The sequence below is a fragment of the Hypanus sabinus genome, chromosome 9 (assembly GCF_030144855.1).
Source record: "Hypanus sabinus isolate sHypSab1 chromosome 9, sHypSab1.hap1, whole genome shotgun sequence".
In the NCBI taxonomy this organism is placed as follows: domain Eukaryota; kingdom Metazoa; phylum Chordata; class Chondrichthyes; order Myliobatiformes; family Dasyatidae; genus Hypanus; species Hypanus sabinus.
In genome coordinates, this window is record NC_082714.1 from 107536943 (window position 1) to 107559563 (window position 22621).

Consider the following 22621-nt stretch of genomic DNA (forward strand, 5'->3'; position numbering starts at 1 on the left):
TGGAGAGTGAAAGCATTACCGGAGTTATCCGAGTTCAAAGGATCAGATAAAGTTAATGTCGTTCAGTGTCATGGGAATGATCAACCTTTGTGACTTCATTCAGGAATTGTGGCGTGCACATTTGAGTTGAACCCCTGCAAGGTCAGGAAGGTTTGTGCAGTGACCATCCTATTTCCTCAGGATTTCTTCAAACAAGGCGTCTCCCGGCTGTGAGATAGTCATTACTTCGAAGGCATCGTTTGTTTCGGGGAAGTCTCTCCTTACTGACTGTATAAATCACATGGACTTTTGAATTTATCACTTTAAGTCTGTGCTTGGATCAGAACTCATTAAGAACAGTTTCTACATTTGACTGTTTGTTAGAGATTGCTGCCTAACTGTTAACTTTCGGTTAAGTTAGTCGTTTGTTTACTTTTCTAAGTTTTGAGCAGAGGTTAATAAATCTTGGGATTTGTTTATAAACCCTGTCTCAGTTTCATATTCGTTGCTGCTGCATTCATAACACCCAGTTCTGACAACAGGTTTTCAAACTGATACATTGCTGTTTCTCGTCCCACAGCCCACATTTCCAGCATTTTCTGTTTTTACATCAAAAAACAGATGCATCCCTTCTGAGATGGAGCCCACGGGTTACATCTACCAGGTACCTGTTTTAATTCTCTTCTTAAAATGGATCTCTCTATCCTCAGCACAGTGGAGATATCAATGTTATCTTTGGAGATGGTGTTAAGTAATTCAATCAAACCATCAACCAGTGCTTGAAGAAACATCCAGGTGAAGGTCATGATGTTGACTCCTTGTCTGATGAGGTTGTCTGCAAAGAGTAAAGATATGAATGTGTGAGAAACGGTGAGTGTGGAACACAAGCACTTGGATTACTGAGAGATTCACAAGCTCTCTCAAAACTATAATAAACATGAGTATAAAGGGCATATTTCAAAGTGTTCAGATGACGTAAAGCCTGGAGCTGTAGCAACACAGGTAGATACATCGTAGGAACACAGAACACCTACAGTACAATACAGGCCCTTCAGCCCACAAAGCTGTGCCGAACATGTCCTTACCTTAGAAATTACCTAGGGTTACACATAACCCTCTATTTTTCTGAGCTCCGTGTACCTGTCCAGGAGTCTCTTAAAAGATCCTATTGTATCCGCTTCCACCACCATTGCAGGCAGCCCATTCCATGCATTCACCACTCTGCGTAAAAAACTTCTCCTCTGTCCCTACTTCCAAGCACTTTAAAACTGTGCCCTCTTGTGCTAGCCATTTCAGCCCTGGGAAAAAGCCTCTGACTATCCACATGATCAATGCCCCTCATCATCTTATACACCTCTATCAGGTCACCTCTCATCCTCCATCGCTCCAAGGAGAAAAGGCCGAGTTCACTCAACCTATCCTCATAAGGTACGCTCTCCAATCCAGGCAACATCCTTGTAAATCTCCTCTGCACCCTTTGTATAGTTTCCACATCCTTCCTGTAGTGAGGCAATCAGAACTGAACAGTACTCCAAGTGGGGTCTGACCAGGGTCCTATATAGCTGCAACATTACCTCTCGCTCCTAAACTCAGTCCCATTGATGAAGGCCAATGCACCATATGCTTTCTTAACCATTTAAGATACAAGGTGTGAAGTTACGAATATTAGGAGAAAATATCAGTAGTCAAACAAATTTTAATGTGCTGTGAAACAGTTTATGCCCCCAGAATAAATCATGGTAAGATGATTGAGCTGTTTATAAACAGCTTTGGGGAGGGGGGGGGTAATTGGTTTTATACATAGTGGGGGTGAAAACACAAGGACTTAGGCTAATCCACTGGTGAGGTTTCAGTCCAGGTATTGCATCCAATTCAAGGCATCCTGCTGCAGAGGGGACAATTACCAGAATGATCCTCTGGATGAGCAACAGGTTTGCAAAGGGATTAGCAAAAGAGTTTGCTGTGCAACGCAGATATTCAAAAAATCAAAGCTTTGTTTTTCTCATTCCAATTCTGGGACCAATTACCTTGTACGAAGTCCCCACTGTAGGTGTGCAGGGAGGTTGTGGCAAGTATTCACATTTGGGGAAGAGGATTTGGCGATCTAACTGGCCTCAGTTGTCCTATACACACTCATTTCTCAACAAAGCTTCCCAGCTTCTAAGGTTCTATGACACAGAAAAGCACCTCAGCAGCATTGTCCTCAGATATCTGATTATAACTGCAGCTGACAGAACTATTCAGAGGAAAGGTTCTGAAAATTGAAAGAGTTAAGTATCTGATGATCAATTCCAAGCCAGGCTAAAGCACTAAGCAGGTGCTGAGGTGTAGTCCCATTAAACAGGTAGTTAGAGGGAGAGTCTGCCCACTTACACAGGCACTGGAAGTGTGAACCTTTGCATGATTGAAACAAGGTGTTCTCCTGGCTTTATACCTGTGCTGATGCTACACTGCCCAACAGTATTTATAATTTATCTGTATTGCACCTGACTTACAGTTGAATTGACTGACCTGGGTGCTGGGAATCCAGTTCCTCTGTGCTCAAGAGATCCAGCTCATCTTCACTTGAATCAAATCTGCTCACATCTGAAATTCAGAAGGGCATTAACAGCTTCTGACCTCTTGAAATCGTATTTTATATATACACGTGTGTATGTATATGTATGAATGTATATATACACACACACACAGCATTAATGTGGTCATACCTTTCTTATTTCTCAGTTCCACCCATAACACTCACTCGATGAGCCCTATAAACATCCATGCTTTGCTATCTAGAGAAATCTGAATTCACATTGACACCCCTTCCATTATAATCACTCTCCCTCGTATGTCAGGCGGTGCTGCCAGTAACTTGCTACAGCAGTTAGATCTGCTGTTCTTCAACAGTCTGTAGCTCCCTGGAAGGGTTTGCCCAGTGCCTCTTTGTTCTGTGTGGCACTGAGTCCCACGGGGCAGTTAGATGCCAGTGAAAAGTGTAGATGGAAACCACCTTCCCTCGGTGGACTCTATCTAAACTTCTTGCTGCCTTGGTAAAGGGGCCAGCATAATCAAAGACCCCACCCATCCTGGACATAGTCTCTTCACCCCCTTCTCATTGGGCAAAACCATGATACAAAACCATGAGAGAAATGAGAGTGGGTGGAATAACTGAGGTCAGGTTAATTTGCCAAATCTTTGTCCCCAAATGTGAGCACTGCCACAATCTTACTGCACACCTATAATGGGACTTTGTACAAAGCAATTTGTCCCAGAATTGGAATGAGGAAAACAAAGCTCTTTGATTTTTGAGTATCTGCGTTGCACACTGAACAATCCCAGTTTTGCTAATCCCTCTGCAAAACCTGTTGCTCCTCAAGAGGATCATTTAAGGTCAGCTTCTACCCCACTGTTATAAGACTATTGAACAGTCTCCCTGTAAGATCTAAACTGTCTTCCTGTAAGACGGACTCTTGATCTTACCCTCCATCTTGTCAAGGCCTTAAACCCTATTGTCTGCCCGCACTGTACTTTCTCAGAAACTATAACTCTTTATTCTGCGTTTTGTTTTTGCTTTTCCCTTGCACTACCTCAAAGTACTGATAAGGTGAAGTGATCTGTATAGATGGCATGTAAAACAAAGTTTGACTCTCTACCTCAGCACATGCAAAGTAACTCCAATCTACTGTTAACTGGAGCAGACAAATGGAAATGTTGGCTACAGATCGCCTGTAAGGGGTGGGGACAATGCAAATAGGATTGTAACAGGGTAAAGAGATCTAGAATGAAAGGCAAAACCATGCACTGAACAGCATAGTAACACAAACATGATTTGTATCAGAAAATCACTGGAAGGCACCACAGGTCAATCAGAATCTGTAGAGAATTAATGCTTCAGGTGAATGATCCTTCATCAGAACTTTCAGAGAATATATGCGGTAATATTGTGACCCAGCTCCACCTACCTGCCTTTTCCCCATAACCTTTAATTCCCCTGCTATGTAAACATCTTTCTAACCGTGTCTTAATTGTATTTAGTTAGGCAGCTTCTACTGCAGAGAATTTCACAGATTCATACTGTGGTAGCTTCTACTTTCCAAAAGAACCACTTGACAATTTTATGGCTAAAAGAACATCTTTATCTGGGACAGCAAATGATATTTACAATACAGAGGCTTCCAGACACCTTGTGCGGCATGGGTGGTGGAACTACATACAATGCACACCGGAAGTAAAAGCCCAGCCAACACCGGAACCCGCCTCTTGTTACCAACAGCTTCTGATTAGTATTAACTTACTGTTAATAATACTCACATTACAACACTTCTCCCCCCTTAAAATCCAACATTCCCCAAATATAGAAGAATATAGAAGATATAGAACTGGGAAATAAAAACAGTGGTATCATTAGCAACAGGTCACCAATACAAAACACCTAAAAAAACGTGGCAAACTCAACATTCAATCTAACAACAAAAAAAACTATCCAATCAAAGATTCAGTCTGTCAGGAGGTTTGTGAGGGTGCTGTGATCTATGCACTACCCCCGGTGACCCAGCAGGCATCGTTGGTGAGGATGTTTTGGGTGGACATGGTGTTGGGGACACGAGAGGGGTCTGTGTGTCCGTGTGACAATGTCCATCCTCTTCAGGGGACTCTGCCCCCTCTGCCAGTGTGTCTCCCTCTAGCAAAGTCACTGGTGGACATGCTTCCCCAGTAGTCTGTCTCACCATTGGAAACTCCATGGAACTGTCTACCCCTGAGCCGGAATCATGACGCAGGCGCATGTGGTCCTGATGTCTGCGGAAAACGCCCATCAGTCAGCTTAACAACATAGGAGACTGAACCACTCTGCTTAAGAATAACCCCAGGCAGCCATTGCTGATTGTTGCTACTGCTGAAGTTTCTCACATAGACATTGTCATCCAGTTCTAACTGTCTCTCTTGCGCATGTTGATCATGTCCCTCCCTCTGCTTTTCCCGCTTTCTCTCCACTTTTGCCTTCATGTCCGGGCGCAGCAGGTCCAATCTTGACTTGGGCCTACACCCCATCAGCGTCTCTGCTGGAGTGCGTGCAGTGGTAGTCTGTGGAGTGAGGCGGTATTTAAACAGGAAACGTGAAAGCCGGGTACTAAGAGAGTCCCCTGTCATCTGCTTCAGGCCTTCCTTCACTGTCTGAACAGCCCGCTCAGCCAAACCATTGGAGGCTGGGTGGAAAGGGGCCGTCCCGAATGTGACGAATGCCATTCTCCTGCATGAACTCACCGAGCAGCTCACTGGTGAACGTCGGGCCATTGTCAGTGACCAGAGTGTCAGGCAACCCGTGGACTGCAAACACTTGCCTGGTAAAAGGAAAATCTTGACGAGACAGGACTGGGTCCATCTGTCCATTGCTTGATCTGGGTCACCTTACAGGTGTCTCTGACAGCCTCTCCAATGAAAACATAGTCTCTGGAGGCACATATGTAGAAACAGGCATCTCAGGTAAAGGGAGTTGACTCAGCGCATCGGCGTTTGTATTATCCCCACCCGCTCCGTACACGATAGTATACTGGTAGGCTGACAATGTGAGAGCCCAACACTATATCTTGGCTGAGGCTAGTGGTGGGATGCATCTGGTCTCACTAAAAATGCTCATCAGTGATTTATGGTCCGTATAAATTGTGAATACACGTCCATAGAGGTACTGATGAAAGCGTTTGACTGCAAAAACAATGGCCAGACCTTCTTTGTCTAGCTGTGGATATCCCTTCTCAGCAGCCGTCAGGGTACATGAAGTAAAACCAATAGGCTTCTCTGAGCGGTCCTCCATTACGTGTGAGAGAACTGCCCCGACTCCACAGGGTGAGGCGTCACATGAAAGGGTGATCTCCTTGTCTGGGTCATAGTGAACCAGCAGCTTCGCTGAGTGGAGGAGTTCTTTCACTTCCTCCTGCTCTTCACCCCACCACCACTCAGTGTCATGGTGAAGCAGCTTACACAGTGGGGCCAAAACCTTTAAGAGGTCCGGAAGAAACTTGCCGTAATAATTCACCGTGTCCAAAAATGTTCCGAGTTCAGTGATGCTCCTGGGGCTTGGGGCCTCCTTGATAGCTCTCACTTTGTCCTCCACTGGGCAAAGCCTCTCAGCTGTAATCTTGTGTCCCAGGTAGGTCACACTCGGAGCCAGGAACACACATTTTCTGTGATTCAACTGCAGCCCTGCATCTGAGAGTCTCTTCAGTACCTGTTCTAAATTAGCCAGATGCTCCCCCTCCGTGGCTCCCGTGATCAAAATATCATCAAGATACACTACTACATGCGGAATCCCCTGCAGCAAAGAGTCCACTGTCCTTTGGAAAATGGTGGGGCTAGACGCCACTCCGAACACCAGGCGATTGTATTTGAATAATCCCTTGTGCGTATTGATGGTGACGTGCTCCTTTGAATCCTCGTCGAGCAGCAGCTGTTGGTAGGCGTGCTCATGTCCAGCTTTGTGAACAGCTTACCCCCTGACAGGGTCGCAAACCGGTAATCCACCCGTGTCAATGGGTACTCCTCCAGCTGAGAGACCTGATTCACTGTAAGCTTGTAGTCCCCACATATCCTCACCGTTTTATCCGCCTTCAAAACTGGAACAATGGGAGCCGCCCACCTTGAAAACTGGACGGGCTCAATGATGCCCAGCTCCTCTTTGACTTTGCTTTTCATGGCATAGGGCACCGACCTGGGCTTAAAAAAACGTGGTGTGGCCTCAGGGTTGATGTGGAGTTGCACGATCGTGCTCTTCAGTGTGCCCAGCTCGCCCCAGAAAACGTCACTATACTGCTCCGTTGTGTGTGCTTACTTAATTTCATGCCAGTTGAGCCAGATTTTGCGAAGCCCAATCGTGGCCCAAAAGACTGGGCCCACTGCCCTTAGCTGAAATATCCACATATAACACCCATAAATGAGGTATGGGCTGCCCCATATAGGTCCTGAGTTTGAGCTTTGACGGTCTGATGGGAGGCAGGTTGGACCCCCACGTCCTCCTGTAGGTCTCCTCACTAATGACCGATGCAGTAGCCCCTGAATCAACTCAAACTTAATGTCCTTTCCCCTGACAGTAACTGTGGCGTAATATGGTTCACGTGGTCCCTCATCCGTTTCCACTCCAAACATGTTGTGGGCACACGCTGCCTCCTCGTCTGCTCCTCCCAGGTGGTGTGTGGCTGCCTGAGTCTGTTGAGCTTTCCCCTGCCCAGGCTTAACCTCACCCTTTATGCTCCTGCACTTTTTAGCTAAATGGCCCTTTTTGCTACAAGCATAGCAGACAGTATCTTTGAATTTGCCAACATTTGCATTGTGCGTCCCTCCACACCGAAAACATTCTGCCCGCTTTGCCTGCTTACCAGTCTCCCTCCTGACCTGGAGCACTGCCGTCGACTGTGACCCCTATGTCCTTTCTGGATATCATTAGCATTATTAGCAGCCATGTCTATGCCTCGGGCAATCTCTAAGGTTTTCTTGAAAGTCAACGGTGGGGTTTCCCCCAACAAGCGGTGTTTTATGGCGTCATTATTAATGCCGCATACTAATCTATCATGGAGCACGTCATCCAACACGGCTCCGAAATCACAATGCTCCAACAGCTGCTGAAGCTAAGTCACAAAATCACCCACAGACTGACCTGGCTTCCGGACATGGCTGTGAAACTTGAACCGTTGGGCTATCACCAAAGGTTTCGGATTATGGTGGTTCCCCACGAGCTTGACCAGTTCATCATATGGAATTTCTCCTGGTTTCTGCGGTGTGGCTAAGTTTATCAACTTGTAAGTCTTTGCCCCACACACACTCGGGAGAATAGAGCGCTTCTTAGCCTCCTCAGTAATTCCATTAGCACAGAAAAAGTGTCCCAACCTTTCCTCATACTCCGGCCAGTCCTCGGTTGCCTCCACAAATTCACCGATAGTCCTGCACATTGCCAACCTAACGTGAGGCTCCTTGTCCTTTTACAGCTCCTGTTCGAAACGTGCCGACACATCCACAAAACCAGCTCACATCGTCACCAAAAATATGTGGTAACTTCAGCTTTACAAAAGGACCACTTGACAATTTTATGGCCAAAAGAACATCTTTGTCTGGGGCGGCAAATGATATTGACAATACAGAGGTTTCAGGCACCTTGTGCGGCATGGGTGGTGGAACTACACAATGCATACCAGTAATAAAACCCCGTCATCTCCGGAACCCGCCTCTTGCTACCAACAGCTCCCTGCTTAGTATCAACTTACTTTTAATAATACTCACATTACAACACTACCCTTTAGGAGAATCAGTTTCTCCTCAACTCTGTCCTACATCTATTCCTCCATATCTTGAGGCTGTATCCCTTTGCTCTAGACTCACCAGTAGAAACAATTTTCCTGCTTCTATCTTATATATACCTTTCATAATTTTAGATAAGATCCCCTATCATTCCTCTGAATTCTGGCAAGTATCGTCCCAAGTGATTCAATCTCTCCTCTTAGGAACCAACCATGTGGACCTCCTCTGCACCGACTCCAAATCAGTATATCTTTGCTGAAGCACGGAGACTATAATTACACACAGTACTCCAGGTGTGACCTGGAATTATGATATTGTAGCAACTAGTGAGACTTGGCTGCAGGAGGGACAGGACTAGCAGCTCAGTATTCTGGGGTATCGTCGCTTTAGATGCGACAGGGCAGGGGAAATTAAAGGAGGAGGGGTGGTGGTACTAGTCAGGGAAAATGTCACAGCAGTGCAGAATCAGGACAGATTGAAGAACTCATCTAGTGAGGGTAATGGGTAGAAATGAGAAATAGGAAAGGTATGACCATGTTGATGGAGTTATATTACAGCTCACCCAACAGTCTGAGGAATTTAGAAGAACAAATTTGTAGAAAAACCACAGACAGTTATTATAATAACAACATAATAAAATAAACATAATAATACAAAATTCTCTGCCGGATTCACACCTCCAACCGTCGTTTCCTCTCCTTCCTCGCGTCCAAGAAGGACCACAGGCTCGCCCGCTTGCAGCCTGCGACAATGACTGCCTCCAGCCCGGACCCTGACCCCTCGGACTTCGACTTCTCAGGCCTTCGGCAGGCCGAAGACCCATCTGCCTCTGACTCTAACCCTGACTGGAACCACGGCCAGCGCGCCATGGACTCACCCGCTTCTGATTCGGACTTCAGTTCTGGCGCCCTGCAGGCCACAGGCTCCGACACCCATAGCTCTAGATCCAGCTCGAACTGAGATCCTGACCCTATCCAGACCGGCACTGCTCTTATTGCCGCTGGGTCCTACCGCTCGTCTTATTCCTCTACTACCCCCTATCCTCCCCGCGACTCCCAACCCTCCCTCCACTCCTCATCTCCCCTCCATTCCTCTGATCCCTCATCCTCCCCTCAGCCCACTCTCCATGAACATCCCAACCCCCCTCTCCCTCCTGAGACCTCCCACTCTTTACCCTTCTCTGACCCCAGCCCCAACCCATGCTTTGTCTTCACCATCTCCTCTGACCTTCCCCTCTCTGAGGCAGCGGGTTCTGTGCTTAGCAAGGGCCTCAACTTTTGGCCCCCTCTGTCCAAACCTCAGTGAGTTCCGTGCCCAGCAAGATGCTGAACTCTTCTTCCGTCGCTTACGTCTCCGAGCCTACTACTTTAACAAGGATTCCCCTCTCCCTATTGATGACCCCTTCTCCAGTCTTCAACCCTCCTCCTCCTCCTGGACACCCCCACCGGGCCTTCTACCTACACTCAATCTTTTCATCTCCAACTGTCACCGAGACATCAACTGTCTCAACTTCACCTCTCCTCTCTCCTGTTCCAACCTCACTCCCTCTGAACGCACTGCCCTCCACTCTCTCCGCACTAATCCTAACCTCACCATCAAACCTGCAGACAAAGGTGGTGCCGTAGTGGTCTGGCGGACGGACCTCTACCTCACTGAGGCCGAATGGCAGCTCTCTGACACCTCCTCTTACTTACCCCTGGAACTGGACCCCACCAAAAAACATCAAACTATTGTCTCCCGTACCATCACTGCCCTTATCAACTCTGGGGACCTTCCATCCTCAGCCAAAAAACTCAATTCCCACATCCTGCACTGCTCGGTTTTACCTCCTCCCCAAGATCCACAAGCCTGACTGTCCCATTAGACCCATAGTTTCGGCCTGCTCCTGCCACACCAAACTTGTATCTGTGTACCTGGACTCCATTTTGTCACCCATAGTTCAGTCCCCTTCCACCTACATTCAGGATACATCCCATGCCTTCCATCTCTTCAATAACTTCCAGTTCCCCGGTCCGAACCGCTTCATTTTCACCATGGATATCCAATCTTTATACACTTCAATTCCCCATCAAGAAGGCCTCAAAGCCCTCCGCTACTTTCTTGACAATAGACCTCACCAGTTCCCGAACTCCACCACACTCCTCAGGTTGGCAGAACTGGTACTCACACTTAATAACTTCTCTTTCGTCTCTTCCCACTTTCTTCAGACCAAGGGTGTACCTATGGGCACTCGCATGGGCCCCAGCTATGCCTGCCTCTTTGTGGGTTATGTGGAACAGTCTATGCTCCAAATCTATACTGGTACTGCTCCCCAACTTTTCCTTCGAAACATTGACAACTACATTGGTGCTGCTTCCTGTACCCATGCTGAGCTCGTCAATTTCATCGACTTTGCCCTAACTTTCACCCAGCCCTCAAATTCACTTGGTCCATCTCGGACACTTCTCTCCCCTTTCTTGATCTCTTGGTCTCCATCTCTGGAGATAGACTGTCCACTGACATCTTCTCTAAACCCACTGACTCCCATAACTACCTTGATTATACTTCCTCCCACCCTGCCAAATGTAAAAATGCTATTCTCTATTCCCAGTTCCTCCATCTCCACCGCATCTGCTCCCAGGATGAGGCTTTCCGTTTCAGGACATCCCAAATGTCCTCTTACTTTAAAAATTGTGGTTTCCCTTCTACCGCCATAAATGATGCCCTCACCCGCATCTCCTTCATTTCCCGCACTTTGGCCCTCACCCCATCCTCCCGTCACCACAACAGGGACCGTGTCCCCCTTGTCCTCACCTATCATCCCACCAGCCTCCGGATCCAGCATATTATCCTCTGCAACTTCCACCACCTTCAACAGGACCCCACCACTAAGCACATTTTTCCCTCTCTACCTCTCCCTGCTTTTCGCAGGGATCGTTCCCTCTGCGACTGCCTGGTTCACACATCCCTCCCCACAGATCTCCCACCTGGCACTTATCCCTGCAAGCGTAAGTGCTACACCTGTCCCTACACTTAATCTCTTACCACCTTTCAGGGCCCCAAACAGTCCTTCCAGGTGTGGCAACACTTCACTTGTGAGTCTGTTGGGGTAATCTATTGCATCCGGTGCTCCCGGTGCGGCCTCCTCTACATCAGTGAGACCCGATGCAGATTGGGGGACCACTTCGTCGAGCACCTCCGCTCCATCCGCCATAACAGACAGGATCTCTCAGTTGCCACTCACTTCAACTCTGCTTCACATTCCCATGCAGATATGTCCATACATGGCCTCCTCTACTGCCATGATAAGGCCAAACTCAGGTTGGAGGAGCAACACCTCATATACTGTCTGGGTAGTCTCCAGCCCCTTGACATGAACATCGAATTCTCAAACTTCTGGTAATTCCCTCCCTCTCCCTTCCCCCATCCCACTTTCACTCTGTCTAACTGCCCATCACTTCTCTCATGATTCTGCCTTCTTCTACTATCCATAGTGCTTTCCCCTTACATTCCTTCTTCACCTCTCCTGCCTATCCCCTCCCTGCTTCCCCTCCCCCACCCCTTGATCTTTCCCCTTACTGGTTTTTCACCTGCACCTTCCCCTCCCCCCACCTTCTTTATAGGGCCCCTGCCCCTTCCTTCCTCAGTCCTGACGAAGGGTCTCGGTCCCTTCATCGTTGACTGCTCGTTTCCATGGACGCTGCCTGACCTGCTGAGCTCCTCCAGTTTGTATTTGACAACAGCATCTGCAGTGTACCTTGTGTTTGCAAGAAACATAAGGTTGTTATAGTAGGCTATTTTAACTTTTCATGAATTGACTGGGACTTCCAAAATGTAAAAGGACTAGATGGGATAGAGTTTGTCAAATGTGTTCACCAAAATTGTCTTAATTATTACTTAAAATTCCCAATGAGAGTGAGTATGTAATACTTGATCTGCTATTAGAGAATGAGACAGGGCAAAAGACAGAAGCTTGTTTAGGGGAAGACATTGCATCTAGTGATCATAATGTCATTAGTTTCAAAGTAAATATGAAAATTGGTCTGGTTCATGGGTTGAGATTCTAAATTGGAGAAAGGCCAATTTTGATGGTGTCAGAAAGCATCTGGCATGTGTGTATTGGGACAGGTTGTTTTCTGACAAAGGTGTACTTGGAAAGTGGGAGGACTTCAAAAGTGAAATTTTAAGAGCACAAAGCTTGTTATGTGCCTGTCACAATAAAGAGTAATGATAACAGGGAGGGAACCTTAGCTTTCAAGAGATATTGAAGCTCTGGCTAAGAGAAAAAGGAGGTGCATAACAGGTATTGGCAGGTAGAAACAAATGAGGTTCTTAAGGAGTATAAGAAATGCAAGAGAAGACTCAAGAAAGAAATCAGAGGACAAAAAAAAGCGATGAGATTGCCCGAGCAGACAAGGTGAAGGGGATTACTAAAGGATTCTCCAGATATGTTAGGAGCAAAAGGATTGCAAGGGACAAAATTGGTCCTCTGTTAGATCAGAAGGCTGGAGCCAAATGAGATGGGGAAAATCTTAACTGGATTTTCTGCATTTGTATTTACTCAGGAGTCTATAGAAGTGAGGCAAAACAGCTTTAACTTCATGAACCCTGTACAGATTACAGAGGAGGAACTGTTTGCCGGCTTGAGGCCTGGGCCAGGGCCTGACAAGCTGTTCCCTCAGACTCTGCAGGAGGCAAGTGAAGAAACTGCCGTGACCCTAGCAGAGGTATTTAAATCATCTTTAGCAACAGGTGAGGTACTGGAGGGTTGGAGGATAGTTAATGTTGTTCTGCTGTTTAAGAAAGGCTCTAAAAATAAACCAGGGAATTATAGGCCGATGAGCCTGATATCAATAGTGGGAAAGTTGCTGGAAGGCATTCTAAGAGACCAAATGTATAAGTATTTGGATAGATGTGGACTGATTAGGGATGGTCAGCATGGCTTTGTGCCTGGTAGGTCATGTCTAACCAAACTTATAGAATTTTTTGAGGAAGTTACCAGGAAAGTGGATGAAGGCAAAGCAGTGGATGTTGTCTACATGGACTTTAGTAAGGCATTTGACAAGGTCCCACATGGGAGACTGGTCAAAAAGGTTCTGTCCTTTGGCATTCAGGATGAGGGAGTAAACTGGATTAGACATTGACTTTGTGGAAGAAGCCAGAGTGTGGTAGTAGACGGTTGTCTCTCTGACTAGAGACATGTGACTAGTGGTGTGCCAAAGGGATCAGTGCTGGGTCCTTTGTTTGTTGTTGTTCCTTTTCAGGTCTTGTGGGCGGCATTGGGTAGTATTCTAGCTCTTCTGTAGCATTTTGACTGTTTTACGAGGCCAGGTTGCTAGCCCGATGCTCAACCCAGCATGGGCGGAGACCGTGCAAGGAGCCAGCCAGATTTGAAGTCCTGTGATGATGCCACTACACCACCGGCTGGCATAGGGTCAGCTGTTGTTTGTCATCTATGTCAATGATCTGGATGATAATGTGGTTAACTGCATCAGCAGATTTGCTGATGCCACAAAGACTGGGGGTGTAGTGGACAGTGAGGAAGGCTATGATAGCTTCAAGAGGGATCTGCATCAACTGGAAAAATGGCAGATGGAATTTAATGCAAACTAAATATGAGATTTCGCACTTCAGTAGGACCAGCCAGGGTCGGTCTTACACAGTGAATGTTTTGGTATTGAGGAGTGCAGTAGAACAAAGGGATCTGGGAATACCAGACCACAATTGAAAGTGGCATCACAGGTATACAAGGTCTGAAAGAAAGCTTTTGGCACATTGGCCTTCATAAATCAATGTATTGAGTACAGGAATTGGGATGTTATATTGAAGTTGTGTAAGACATTGTTGAGGCCTACTTTGGAGTATTGTGTGCAACTTTGGTCACCGACCTACAGGAAAGATGTAAACAAGGTTAGAAAAGTACAGAGAACATTTAGAAAGATATTGCCGGGTCTCGAGGACCTGAGTTATAAGGAAAGATTGACTAGGTTAGAACGTCATTCCTTGAAATGTAGAAGATTGAGAGAAGATTTGATAGAGGTATACAAATTATGAAGGGTATAGATAGGATAACCGCAAGCATGCTTTTTCCACTGAGGTTGAGTGGGACTGCAACTAGAGGTCATAGGTTAAGGGTCAAAGGTGAACATTTAAGGGGAACATGAGGGGCAACTTCTTCACTCAGAGAGTCGTGGGAGTGTAAAATGAGCTGCCAGCACAAGCAGCACATGTGATCTCAATTTCAGCATTTAAGAGAAGTTTGGAAGGTGCATGGATGGTCGGGGTATGGAGGGCAATGGTCCCAGTGCAGGTCAATGGGTGTAGGCAGCTTAAGTGGTTTAGCACAATCTAGATGAGCCAAGGAGCCTGTTTCTGTGCTGTTCTTTTCTACGACTATATGACTGTGTACAGTTGCACCATAACCTCCCTGCTATTAAGTTCAAACACCTGGTCCCCTTTTCCAAATCATGAACAGTCTCAAGCCCAGCACCAACCCTTGTGGCAATCCACTCACAACTGACTGCCAACCAGAGCAACACCCATTTATCCCAGCTCTCTGCCTTAACCAGTTCTCTATCTGTGCAAGTATTGTCAATGAGAAACACACCTGTAACACTGAAAAGACAGCACTGCCACGTACTGCTGTTGAAACAGATTATTCTTCCAAAGTCGCACAGCTATTCATTTCTCTGAACTGAGTAAAGTATTAGTCAATTTAGAGTCAATAACCACTGAACTGTTCAGACTGGTGATAAATCAATGGCCAGACTAGAAAATTAACCCAGTTCAAGCATTCCAGTGTATATTCCACAGGGCTTTATGAGTCAATACTAAGATCTATTCATAGGAAAAACGGTGAGTATATCCACCATTTCAGGGGTTGGAACACTGCACAATGACAATGTGAAGTTTCACAGTGTTGGACAGCAAATAGAAACTAATGCAAATTTGTCAGCTAGAGTAAAACTGGGGACAGAACCACACCTCATATTTTTGCCTGAGTAATCCATAATGCAATAGCATGGATATTGTGTTTCAGGAAACTCCCCCCTTTGCCCACCACCTTTCACCCATCTTTATTCCATCCCCCAGCCCCACAGGTTCTACCCTACCAAATGCAGCTTTCTTTCATCTTGCTGCCCCCACCCTTCAATCTGATCCCACCTGTATTTCACCTCTCCCCTAACCATTCCCATTCTCCTCTCCAGTTACCAGAATCCAGCTCTGGCAGTGTTTTGTCTCCCTACAGCAGCTGCCTCCAACCTTCACTCTCTATCCCCACCTTACTCCATCTTTTTTGCCTCTTCTCTCTCTTTTTGAGTGCCACGTTCTTCCATCTCCACCCCTGCTTCCCTCCTCTACCTGACACTGCCTGCCTGTCATCTCACGCTCCTCCTCAGTCCACCAACTTTCTTGTCACTCCACCTTTACGCTAGCCATCTCCCCTCTCTGTCCTAATGCAGGATTTTGGCCCGAAGCTTTGACAGTTCCTTTCCCTCACGGATGCCGTTTGACCGACTGAGCTCTCCCAGCGGTCATTTGCTGTGAAACCGAGGAGCTTCTCTTAGTAAATAACTTGTTAGCGCTCAAGCTGGAGGAAGTGATGAAAATGGATCTTCATGAAGCTGCATTGCACAATGGAGAAACATGGGTGCAGTCACGTGGAAGAGATGCTGACACAGATTGTTAGAAGTAAGGCTTGGGCTTCGAGGCTCTGTTGTAGGACTTACAGTGCATTCAAGTTCTGTTTAATTTTTCATATTGTGTAAATATGTAACCTCTGGCATGCAGTGCTATGAACCCAATTAATACGTGGAGCAAATTATCAGTGAGGATCCGTGTATGTTGCTCTATCCCTCTGAAATCAGAAGTATGAGTTTTACTAACTCTAGTCCAACTGCTGGCAATCCGGTGGGATTTTGGTGCACGAGTTGCTCCTGACATTAACCATCACCCTTTTAGGATGGCACAGTTCCTATAGCAGAACCACTATGATAATTACCTTGCTGCATCCTCTCCTTCCTCCTCTGTGCTCTCTTCACCTGCTTCAGCTCCTTGTGTCTCTCCTTCACTGCTGCCTTAGAGTCTTTGACTAAGGCTATATAAGCAAACTGCAAGGGAAGAGATTAAGCAACAGGTTACCTGTGCTTAGACCGTGAGCCACGGAAACAAGCAAGCAAGAGGAAATGAGCTGCCATGCTGCGCAGACCGTAAATATAGACTGCTTTCGACTTGCAAACATTGGGCTTCACTGTTGTCGTGTTCCTTCCTGTAGGTTTTATTCTGCCTTGAGCTGAGGACTTCAAACACTACAATATCTTCTAGTGTAACCCAGCTTTTTACTGGGACTTAGCTTTACTTTGTTCTGGGTCAGTTTGGGTGATTTGAGATTCGGAGGAGGTTCCTTACAATAGTACCAGGAATGAAAGAGTTAACATATGAGGAGCATTGGATGGCTCTAAGCCTGTACACACTGGAGCTTTAGAAGAATAAAGGAAGACCTCATGGAAATCTATTGAATATTGAGAAGCGTAGATGGATTGAACATTGAGAAGATGTTTCCAATAGTAGGGGAGTCTAGGACTAAAGGGCACAGCCTCAGAATACAACAACATCCCTTTAGAACAGAAATGAGGAATTTCTTTAGTCAGAATGTGGTGAAACCGTGGTATTCTTTGCCACACACAGCTGTGGAGGCCAAGTCATTTGGTATGTTTAAAGCGGAGGTTCAGACATCAGACAGGATGGGGAGAAGGCGGGAGAATGGAGTTAAGAAGGACAATAAATCAGCCATGATCAAATGGTGGAGCAGACTCAATGGGCTGAATGGCCTAATTCTGCTCCTATGTCTTATGGTCTTACTTGCACCAGGAGCCATTCCTGGACTTTGTGGAGACAGTGAATAGATGGACACTCACTCAAATACTGTTTGAAAGGCTTCTTGAATTACTTGGTAACCATGCATCATTGTACTGATTTGGATTTGTAGATGTTAATGACTGTAGTTTAATGATGTTGCAGTTATAGATTATTTACTATCCTCCGCAAGAACCTCACGTAAACTGACAGCAACAGATCAGTCAACAGGTCATGGCTTCTAGAAGATCACTGCACTGTAATAAGCGCGAGTATGAATTAGTTAATGGTTGGGTCTGTACCAGTGCTGTCCAGAGAAATGGGTATGTGTAAAGTGAAGGCTTTGTAGTTATGAGCTGATCAATTAACTATAATGTGATATAATCGATGTAAATACCTTTTTCTCATGCCAAAATAAAAGGTTAATAGCAAGTACTCAATCTCCACCATGGACAGTCCCGTGGCTATGAGAAATTCTCTAGCCCAATTCTAGAGAAATGCCAAAGACCTCACCCATGGGAGAGGAAGAAACTGGATTGTCAGAGGCCTAGGCCCCAGTATGGATGAAGGGCTTAAGAAGAACAAACAACTGATCTTAGTTTTAAAATTTACAATCTTGATTGTGAAAGCAAGCTCCTCAATGTTTGGAAGTGATTTCTAACATAATCTCTCTTCCTTTCTGCTGTATTTTCACTTGGTGCTTACAGGTGTTAAGGTGACTGACAACGTGAATAGAAGATACATCGGAATGGTTACTAGAGTCATACAGCAAGTGAAAGGCCCTTTGGCCCACTGAGTCTCTGTTAGAATCCAGCAACCCCACACTGACCCCTCAGAATCACCGGTATGCATTGTCAAGTTTGTTATTTTGCTGGCAGCAGCACAGGGCAAAACATAAAAATCACTGTAAGTTGGAAAAAAAAAAGATAGATTGCTAGGTAAGTAGATGGATTGACAAAGAAATATATAAATTGCAAGGTAGTGTTTGTGGCATTTGAACTTGGTTTGTAGGAGGCACTATTGCAACTTACTTGAGATGGATGGCTAAATTCAGAGAACAGACTGGAGAAAATGTTCTAGGATCACAAAGGAGAAACTGAACTTGACATTTACGTTAAGCTAAGTTAAAGGACAAGGCCTCCAGAGTTGTGATCTCAGGAATGCTACACATACTACGGGTGCTAGTGCGGCCAAAATTAGGGAGACAATACAGTTTAACTTCAGCCATGGGTGAAGTGCTGGAAGATTGGAGGGTAGCTATTACTGTTCCGTTGTTTAAGACAGGCTATAAGAGTAAGCTGGGAAATTATAGGCCGGTGAGCCTGATATCAGTAGTGGGAAAGTTGTTGGAATGTATTTTATGAGACAGGATATGTAAGTACTTGGATAGACAGGGACTGATTAGGGATAGTAAACTTGGCTTTGTGCGTGTAGGATACGTTTAGTCAATCTTATAGAGTTTTTCAAGGTAGTTACCAGAGAAGGGAGTGGATGTTGACTGCACGGATTTGAGCAAGGCCTTTGACAAGGTCCTGCATGGGCGGTTGGTCAAGAAGGTTCAGCCCCTTGACATTCGGGTTCAGGAAGTAAAATTAACCATTGGCTTCACAGGAGAAGCCAGAGAGTGGTAGTAAGTGGTTGCATCTCTGACTGGAGGCCCGTGACTAGTGGTGTACCACAGGAATCAGTGCTGGGTCTGTTGTTGCTTGTCATCTATCTCAACAATCTGGATGATAATATGGTTTTACTGGATCAGCAAATTTGTGGAGGACACCAAGATTGGGGGTGTAGTGGATAGTGAGGAAAGTTATCAAAACTTACACAGCATGATTTGAACCAGTTGAAAAAATGGGCTGAAAAATGGCAGATGGAATTTAATGCAATCAAGTGTGAAGTGTTGCACTTTGGAGGACCAACCAGGGTAGAGCAAGACACTGAGTGCTGTAGGAGAGGGATCCGGGAATACGGATCCATAATTCCTTGTAAGTGGTGTCACAGGGTCATAAAGAATGCTTTTGGGATGTTGGCCTTCATAAATCAAAGTGCTGAATATGGGAATTGGGATGATGTGTTCAAGTTGTATAAGACATTGATGAGGCCTAAAAGCAGTTCCTTTTCATCTCCATCCTAAATTTACTCCCCCAAATCTTGAGGCTATGTCCCCTAGTTCTGTTTTCTTTTTGTGTGCAAGTTAGTATAAAGTCACGAGCATGTGGTGTGCCTCAACAGATCTGTGGTTTATTAGTGAGGCAATATAAGATGCTGACATGCAGTTTAGAGAGGGAGCGAACAATGGACTGCTTTCTGCAGCAGAGGCTTGTTGTCTTCTTGCAGCTATGTGTAGGTATGTGTGTTATAACAGTTCCTGTGCGAATGGATCAGCATACTATAATGGTTCTGTAGCTATCCATGACAAGGGACTGTAATGCCCTCTAGATCTCTAGCCATATGGGCTACTGTATTGTAATTGACTTGCTGCTATGAATAAGTGAGTGACTCTGAATAACCAATGTACAGCAAGGGATTTGCAGCCTAAGCAATGTCGAGCATGTCATTTCTAAAGCAGTACAGTGGCAATAGGCATCAGGTCGAGTCAGAACAGCTTCCATTATGTACACACCTGGAACGCTGATGATTTCTGAGTTTCATCTTTAGCAATTTCATTTTCCTCCTTTGTCTCATCCTCACTATCAGTATCGAACAGGTAGTAGCTCCCACTGTGTATCACTGCATGGAAAGAAAGCACAGGGCCCAAGTTGTACAGTGACCAGGAATTTCTAACTGGATTTCTCCAGATGAAAAACTACTGCTGTAATGAATGGCAGGACGTTTAAGACCATTGATTGAGGAGCTCTTGGGGTACCTTTCTTAAAAATGGCAACACAAGTCAACAGGGTGGTGAAGAAGGCGTATGGCAAACATCAGTCAGGACAATGAGTATAAAAGCTGGGAAGCCATGTTACAGATATATAAAACTTCAGTGTGACTCTGGTCGCCACACTACAAGAAAGATGTAGCGACTTCAGAGAGGATGCACAGTAGAAGAGGTTCACCAGGATGCTGCCTGGATTGGAGAGTATTAACTGTAAAGAGAGGATGGACACATTTGAACACAAGATTCTGCAGATGCAGGTGATCTTGAGCAACACACTCAAAATGCTGGAGGAACTCAGACAGAATCTATGGAGGGGAATAAACAGTCAACATTTAGGGTCAAGAACCTTCATGCTCAGTTCTGCTGAAGGGTCTCAGCCTGAAACCAACTGTTTATTCCCCTCCATAAATGCTGCCTGACTTGCTGAAACCCAGCAGCATTTTGTGTGTGGACAAATTTGCGCAGATTTATGAACTAAGTTTCTTTTGCCTGAAATGCACTGGCAGAAGTGACAGGAGAGGACACAATAGCAACATTGAAGTGGTGTTTGGATGGACACATGGACAAGCAAGGGATAGGGGAATGTAGACCATGTTCAGGCAGGTGGGAGTAGTGAGATTGGCGTCATGATATGCACAGACATGGTAGGTTAATTGGCCTTGTCCAGTGCTCTACCTCTCTATGTTCTGCAAGAAATGAATATTATTAAAGCTTCACTAACAAGCATCTAAAGCTGTAATGATACCGGATGACCCTTAAGTTAATCACTGCAGGCTAGGCTTCAAGCTGGCCACCTATCCTTATTCCTTAAGTTGCACAGATATTCCTTACAGAGCGAGGGCTTCTGGATCCTTCACTAAGTTCACCCAGAGGAAAGTATTTTATTTTATTGAGATACAGCGTGGAATAGGTCCTCCTGTCCCTTTGAGCCACAATAGTCCTCTGATTTAATCCTAGCCTGATCAGGGGACAATTTACAATCACCAATTAACCTACTAACCGGTATGTCTTTGGACTGTGGGATGAAACTGAAGACTGTCGGAGAAAACCCACATGTCCACAGGGAGAAAGTACAAACTCCTGACAGGCAGCAGTGGGAATTGAACCTGGGTCACCTGTACAGTAAAGTGTTGTGCTAATCACTACCCTACTTTGCCGCCCCTCCATGGCCATCAAATCAGTTAACGCAGGGTGTTGGACATCACATAGCTCTTTCACGTAAAGAGGATATATGTGCTGCGGAGGTCACTTTGTGGGCAAGAGTTTGGTATTTATTCAATGGGATGAAAGGAAGAACTTTGAACTTACTTGAATTATGAGTTACCCAGGGCTGCCACCAATTCTTCTGGCTATCTGTGTCTTTTTTATTATCTGTGGAAAAATAAATTTAAAAAACGTGTGAATCAGTGATTTCAAGTAAACTACAGAGCACTTATAGTTCCTTTAACAACTGGACTGGGAACCAGAATGTGGCTGTGGTGTTTAGCTATAAATCTAGGAGTTGGACTGAACAGCAAGGCAGACAGAAACAAGGGAAAAGCACCATTACTGCCACCACCACCATCTCCACCACCACAGTCTCCACTGCTGCGTTTGATATTGAGGGATAGTGCAGAGCACACCGGGCTGACCTTTACTGATAACTCTGCTTATGCAGTATGTGAACTCCACCCATGTGGGAGTGGCTAACAGAGTGACATAGGAATAATAATATTAACCACCACTTCTCTCCTCTTTTTTAAAAAGCAAGAAAAACTAAGTATGTACTTCTTCTCTATAGAACTGCATTGAAATTATCATCACTGAAACTGAACGATTCAGTTCTCTTTACCCAGAGTACATAACTTAAGTTGCTGACATAAACATAAAAAAGAATTGCCATTGTAAATGTCTTTCCCTTTGTTTTTAAGTCTTTTTTAACCAATTCCTTTTTTTCAAAAAAAAGTAAAGTCTTATTTTGTCAAATTTTTTTCAAAATTAGAACTGTTTAAAACAACACTAAATCTAATAGACATTAGGGCAGTTTACCTGAACACTCTGGCAAAGTGACAGGGTGATTCTGCCTCTTTTGTCACTTGCCCTAAGCTGTTATGGAGTATACTGTATCTCTGTGGTGGGACAGATAAACAACCTGATCTGGTAAAGGTTCCTGGAAGTGTTGGAGGGGAGGGGATGGAGATTCTTGAACAGGTGTCTCCACCCTGGGTATGTGGTTCTCATCATAGCGATCAGGCCCCTCTGTTTCTTTCTTTGCCTTTTGTGGATTCAGAAGGCACACGAGCGCACATCTGTTCCACCTGATTTCACCTTGTGATGTTCTGACCACAAACGATCGTGGTGTATGCTGCCAGACTATTGTCCCTTTGGTCTGAAACCCAGACAGCTTCTTCACTCCTGAGGATTTTGCTCCGAGTCTGAGATCATGCACGTTCTTGGTTTTCTCATGCAACACAGCATTTCTCACTTTGTCTCAGTCCAGTAAGTGAGGTTGGAGAAGGGAAGGAAGAATGGGCAGGCTCGTTCTCATTCCTCGGCCTACAGACAGCTCTGATGAACTGTAGCCATTTGCAAGGGGTGTGGAGCGATAGCTAGGAGTGCTTTGTAGGGGTCCTTTGCCTTCAGTAGGAGACTCTTAATGGTTTGCACTGCTCTTTCTGCTTCTCC

At 45.5% G+C, this 22621-nt stretch overlaps 1 protein-coding gene across 1 annotated transcript in view; it reads right to left on the bottom strand.

Moving 5' to 3' along the window:
* The window catches only part of LOC132400104 (piezo-type mechanosensitive ion channel component 2-like), a 237667-nt gene that overhangs the window by 81971 nt on the left and 133075 nt on the right, over positions 1–22621 (bottom strand). The window contains exons 26-30 of the mRNA XM_059981180.1: positions 21266–21328; positions 19703–19809; positions 16229–16337; positions 2491–2565; positions 648–814 (exon numbers count right to left, since the gene is read on the bottom strand). Coding sequence (XP_059837163.1) covers positions 648–814; positions 2491–2565; positions 16229–16337; positions 19703–19809; positions 21266–21328 — 521 coding nt within the window. The remainder of the gene's footprint in view (positions 1–647; positions 815–2490; positions 2566–16228; positions 16338–19702; positions 19810–21265; positions 21329–22621) is intronic.